General features: G+C 37.5%; 1 protein-coding gene across 1 annotated transcript; it reads left to right on the top strand.

Annotated features, from left to right (window-relative positions):
• The first annotated feature begins 2,672 nt into the window (after positions 1 to 2,672).
• LOC110417087 (wall-associated receptor kinase 2-like) lies at positions 2,673 to 5,711 on the top strand. The gene is made up of 3 exons (XM_021429285.2): positions 2,673 to 3,555; positions 3,648 to 3,818; positions 4,288 to 5,711. The coding sequence occupies exons 1-3, from the start codon at positions 2,682 to 2,684 to the stop codon at positions 5,478 to 5,480; spliced, it is 2,238 nt and encodes a 745-aa protein (XP_021284960.2). The 5' UTR covers positions 2,673 to 2,681; the 3' UTR covers positions 5,481 to 5,711.
• Positions 5,712 to 6,098: the final 387 nt, after the last annotated feature.

Genomic DNA, 6,098 nt, shown 5'->3' with positions numbered 1-6,098 from the left:
ACATGAGTTCTCCACATCTGCATTTTGCAATTAGGTGATTTTTAGTTGGATAATTTTTATGTTTTGGCAATTTCTCCACGTTTGATCACTAGATTGAATTGCATCTGATAAGTTCAAAGGTACTCTAGATGAGAGTAGTGATTCAAAGGATACATTCAAGTAGCCAAGTGTTTCAATGGTTTAAATTATTAATAAATGACCTTATTCTAACATTACAATTCAGCATCCACTAGACAGATGATTATTGAGTTTTGCATGTATATTTCGATAAAGATACGATTTCAAAACAGATTGATGAATATGAATGTACATGAGGGTCAAGAAGAGAGATGGATAATTTTTTTTTCTCTACATGAATGAAAATACTAGTATCTTGCTCAAACTCCTCTTCTTCTTTTGTGGCTAGCTTGTTGTATAGGGACTGTGTAAAGATTGATTTTTTTGTTTAACTTCATTGATTTGGCATTATTTTTGTAATTCAGTGAAGTCTCTTGAGGTCTGTCTATTGCTCAAAATCAAATCTCCTTTTGTTTCCTTGAGGGTTTACCTTGCTTATGAACACAGCTAATCTGCAAAAAAAAAAAAAAAAAAAAAATCATCCTCGACCTTTTTGTTCACAAGATTCAAACTAAAAATTTCTTTTTCATATCAAATTTCTTTAATTGTCATTTTCTACTAATTGCACATTATGTCAATTTATTTGGGGTTATAATAAGATTAAATTAAATTTACCCATGCCTTTTCCAATTTAGGCGGATTGGATCATCAAATTTTTTGTTTGTAAAAGGAAGAAAAAGGAAGAAGAAACTCTGCGCATTTATCTGGCATAATGACGCATTGACACGAGGGCTGTCCCTGTGTATTTTGCATAGGACAATGATAAATTGATAATTGTAATAACAAGAGCAGAGGAGGGCCCAAAACTCAAGAGCAAATGTCAGATGGCTGGGAAAATAAACAAGCCCATTATCAAAATTTTGATGGATTTGAAACGACGTAGGACTAGATTTCCTGAGGCGTCTACATAAACCGAAGCCGAAGCCCACCCTTGCCGCACCTCTTTCCAAATAGCCTTGGTCAATGATTAAGCCTCGCAAAATAATAAATAAGATTTTGCAATCAAATGTATAATATAATATATTTATGTCTGGATCAAAGACAAATTAAACGCAATTGACCTTATATTTGACTCCCAACTGCACGCCCTAAAAGTTTTGGCAAGTAAAAGTATTTCCCATTTTTATTCTCCAACTTAAAAGTATCAAAGTTTTTCAACGTTTGTGATTTTCCCACGTTATTAATGATGAGAAAAAAGGGCGAGAAAATGAATTTAGCTTCTGTTTATGATGCTTAATTAGATTAAGGCTTAAGGGGCATTTTACCAGCTGTTAGAATCTACATGGATCCAGCCTAGATCTCACCATAGAAAAACCGATGATTATTCCCCTCTGACCTTTGCAGTTTGCATGTTGATGAGCAGGAGAGAGAAATGAGTCGTGTGGAAAACAGAGAATTGGGCCTTTGCTAGCTACATAGAGAGAGAAGTGGGCTACGTGTTAAGTTGATGGAAGGTGTACGTGTTAAGTTGGGTGCTGGTCTTTTCTCTCAGCCCTGTCAGCTTTAAGCTTCTCACACCCAATTCCACGATCCACAAGATAATCCAAAATCATTCAGGTTATTCACCTCCAAACGCATAATATCCTCTAGAAATAAATCATCACCCCACAGTAGCATTCAACCGGTTACGATTGCAATGGAATCCTAATATTTGAAATTGAAAGAGTTACCTTTCAGCATTTTTTGCTCGAATAGTCAAAGTAGCTGCTTCTTTGTAAGACTTGAAATAATATTCTTGTATTTATATGGATCCCCAAAATTTATTGTTTGATTGATTAATTTACCATAAAATTGCTTTTGATTAAAGAACTCAGGCTTGATTTAAAGGTTATTTGTGGTTTTCCTTAGATGCTTCAAGTTTAATGTTTGAATCCAATCTCCTCCCCGTAGACTTTCTCGTATTTGCTAAAAAAATGTGTTTGATTGACTACTTTATTAGTTACAAAATGGTCATTCCCTTTAGTAATTGAAGATGCACTGAAGGAGTTTCATTGTTTTTTTATTTTTTATGTCTTTAACTTAAGAGATAACACTAGGAGAAAATGCTACAGATTTTGCTCTACTTTTACTTGGAATCTCTGACTGCTGAAGAGCCACAAGATAAATGGGGATGGGTTGGAGCTGTAAAGTCTCTGTTGTGAACAGGTCAACAAGGCATTTGAAGAGTTCAAAAGTCAATGCATTGCAGCTAACATCAGCAAAGTGAGACAAGATATCCCATACAAAAGGTTTTTACACGCAGATGAACCCCTTTAATCTATATTCTTTTTAGATGCATAGTTGAATTTACATTCATTAGTTATATCCAAGTAGGCTGCTATAAAATTATCTATCTTGTTCAGATGGTCATCTCTGCTTACATCACTATTTATAAAAATCTAAACAGTCGGCTAGCAGAAGTTTCTCAGCAGATGATTCCATGGACGTTGTGCAAGGCATGTCAAATCAACGACAGTAATAAATTAACCGTGTACTGTTTGTCTGATGACTTAGTCTTTCCAATGTGTTACTATATGGAAGGCAGAGAAATTTTCTGCAGCACTTGGGTTCAAAGACACATAGAGATGGAGGCAACCGTGAGAGTTCAAGGGCGGGTTTGGCGTCTTGCACTTATTGGCCTGTTACTAGCAGCAGCTGCAGCAGAACCAACTCCAATTGCCAAGCCTGGTTGTCAAGATATATGTGGGAACGTTAGTATCCCATATCCATTTGGCACAACAGAGGAATGTTATTTCAGTGAAGATTTTTTCATAAATTGTACTTCGTCTGATCCTCCGCAAGCATTCTTACGAAGAAGCAATATAGAAGTCAAAAACATAACTCTTGAAGGGAAATTGCCGATTATGCAATTTATAGCCCATGACTGCTACAATAAGTCGGGTTCTCCAGTTGCCAATAATGATCCTTTCCTCAGACTATCCAGGTTCATTATCTCGGACACTGATAACGTATTTGTTGCTGTTGGCTGTGACACTGAAGCAACCATCCGAGGTATCCAAGGGGAAAAGGGCTACACAACCGGGTGCATAAGCAAATGCGACAGCATCGACTATGTAGCGAATTATACATGTTCTGGCATAGGCTGTTGCCAGACATCCATTGCTAAAGGTGTAAGCTACTTTGACATATCAGTAGGCAGCTACAATAATCACAGTGATGTGTGGGAATTCAATCCCTGCAGCTATGCCTTTGTTGTTGAAAATAAAAAGTTTAATTTTACTTCAAGTTATCTTCGTGATTTACAAGATGTAGAGATGCTTCCTATGGTGCTTGATTGGTCTATTGGGAATGAGACATGTAAAATTGTAGAAGCCAAAATTATGCGTTATGCATGCCAAGGAAATAGTACTTGTTATGATGTGGACAATGGTTCTGGATATCGTTGCAAGTGCTTAGAAGGCTATCAAGGAAATCCATACCTACCGAATGGTTGCCAAGGTATTTTCACCAAATCAAATTTTCTGCAATTTGGTTAATTTAATGGTTATACCAATAGCTTCTTTTGCCATAAGATCAATTATATTTTGCAGACATAGATGAATGCAAAGACCCTAATCTCAATAACTGTGAAAAGATCTGTGAAAATACAGAAGGAAATTACACATGTAAGTGCCCCAAGGGTTACCTTGGCGATGGAAGAAAAGATGGTGAAGGCTGTGTTGCCATTCGATCGCGATCACTTGTTGTTGAGCTGACAGTTGGTAAGGAGTTCTAACCCATTTGAGTCTGACAAGTTCTTTGCTGTATTATTTAAAAGCCCTTTCATGCATATACACTGGTTGGATTATTTATAATTCCCAATTTCAAGTTTTCAGTTTTTTTACATAACTTTTTTGGTTTGGTTAAACAGCACAGCCCCTGGTCTTTCTCTGCTTTGCAAAGAGTAAGATCAGTGGAGAATGCTCATATCACAACTAAAAAAGGATCATTTTGTTTTACCTCTTTGAATGGGTCTAATTACTAGACCAAGAAAAAGTATTCATTTGTTTTCCACAGTCAAACAGCATCTATTAGATGTTGTTGATCTCCAATCTATTCCTCTCATCCCTCTGTAATCAAGTTAGGTAGTTGCACAAAGGGAGTATCAGAGAATCAACATGTTCCTTGCAAATTAAGTCAATGTCCAATAAAAGGGTTGTGATAATGTTGTTCGACATCTATGCAATATAGGGATTGGTGTAGGCATCACAATACTGCTAACAGGTGGCACTTGGTTGTTTTGGGCATTCAAGAAGTGGAAGCTTATGAAACTCAAAGAGAAGTTCTTCCGGCAAAATGGGGGCTTGATGTTGCAGCAAGAGCTCTCCAGGCGGGACTCTTCCACTGAAACGGCTAAAATTTTCTATGCTGAAGAGCTCGAGAAGGCCACCAACAACTATGAAGAAAGTAGGATTCTGGGTCGAGGAGGTTACGGAACAGTCTACAAAGGGACTCTTTCAGATGGGAGAATCGTTGCAATCAAGAAGTCACAGGTTATCGATGAAAGCCAAATTGGTCAATTCATTAATGAAGTGGTTGTGCTTTCGCAAATCAACCACAGGAATGTGGTAAAGCTTTTAGGTTGCTGCTTAGAGACTGAAGTTCCATTACTAGTTTATGAATATATTACCAATGGCACTCTTTTTGAGAATATCCACGACAAAAGTAAGGCATCTTCCATGACTTGGGAAACCCGGCTAAGGATAGCTGCAGAAACTGCAGGAGTGCTATCATATATGCATTCCTCGGCCTCCACACCAATCATTCATAGGGATGTCAAGTCTACCAACATACTCTTAGATGATAGTTACACAGCAAAAGTATCTGATTTCGGAGCTTCAAGGTTGGTTCCCCTAGACCAAGCCGGGTTATCAACAGTGGTGCAAGGGACTCTAGGCTACTTGGATCCTGAATACTTGCATACAAGCCAATTGACTGAGAAAAGTGATGTTTATAGCTTTGGAGTAGTCCTTGTTGAGCTACTGACTGGACAAAGGGCACTTTCCTTTGAAAGACCAGAGGAGGAGAGAAATCTTGCTATGTATTTCATTTCTGCTCTGAAAGAAGATCGTTTGGTACGTATTCTTGAAGATTGTATAGTGAATGAAGCGAAGAGTGAGCAGCTTAAGGTAGTTGCTAACCTTGCAAAGAGGTGCGTAAGAGTGAAAGGGGAAGAGAGGCCCACAATGAAGGAAGTGGCAATGGAACTGGAGGGACTGAGAATAATGGTAAAGCATCCGTGGGCCAATGATGAGTTGAATTTAGAAGAGACAGAGTATCTGCTTGGTAAACCATTTGAGAAAGGTGGTAGCAGTGGTAGTATGAATGCCACCTATGATAGCATGAGAAATCATGTATTGTTAAAAGTTCGTGATGGAAGATGAATATTCTTTCATGTCAGGTTTTCTATAATTACCCCAACCCAATTTTTGGTGTGATTTATCAAAATTTGAAATTTTACTGGCAAGTTGCTTAACTTTGTACTCCTGTTTTTTCGTTACTGCATTTTCATATTCTGAAATTAAGTTGAATTAATTGAACTGAACTTTGGGATTTGGATGTCCTAAAGACACAACAAGAATGAAATTTATGCAAGTTGTAACAAAAAGTAAGGTACTTTTTAACTTTTGTATGAGTGCACCCCTATCACATTTTTTGAATAGCTTGCATTCACACATCTATAGAAACAATTAAAGTTATCCCCAAATCAATACCATCGTGGACATTTGGAAAATTGCCTCTTCAATTGATGGCGAGTGTTCTTGATTTGGGATTAATTGAGGTATGCTTTGATTGATTGGGGAGTTTCTGAGGGATTAAAAGGGTAAGTTTGGTTTCGCCTTTGGCTGTTTGGGTTTCAAATAGATTGGGCTAAAGGAGTGTAGCGTTATTTGGGTATAAACATCAGACCAACAAAATCTGGGGTTGTTGGGTTTAAGGATAGAAATTTGGGTTAAGTTGAGAGATTGTTAGGATGGATTGCTGTGTATTAGTGGAGAGAT

The sequence above is a fragment of the Theobroma umbraticum genome, unplaced genomic scaffold, assembly GCF_002168275.2.
Source record: "Theobroma umbraticum cultivar Fairchild unplaced genomic scaffold, ASM216827v3 scaffold_51.0, whole genome shotgun sequence".
NCBI classification, from domain to species: Eukaryota; Viridiplantae; Streptophyta; class Magnoliopsida; order Malvales; family Malvaceae; genus Theobroma; species Theobroma umbraticum.
The sequence above is the reverse complement of the archived record's forward strand: the minus strand, read 5'-3'. Positions and strand labels throughout refer to the sequence as shown.

Coding starts and splice junctions, on each gene's coding strand:
- LOC110417087 (XM_021429285.2), top strand. CDS start 2,682: ATGGAGGCAACCGTGAGAGTTCAAGGGCGGGTTTGGCGTCTTGCACTT. Junction 3,556..3,647: donor CCTACCGAATGGTTGCCAAG/GTATTTTCACCA, acceptor TATATTTTGCAG/ACATAGATGAATGCAAAGAC. Junction 3,819..4,287: donor TGTTGTTGAGCTGACAGTTG/GTAAGGAGTTCT, acceptor TATGCAATATAG/GGATTGGTGTAGGCATCACA.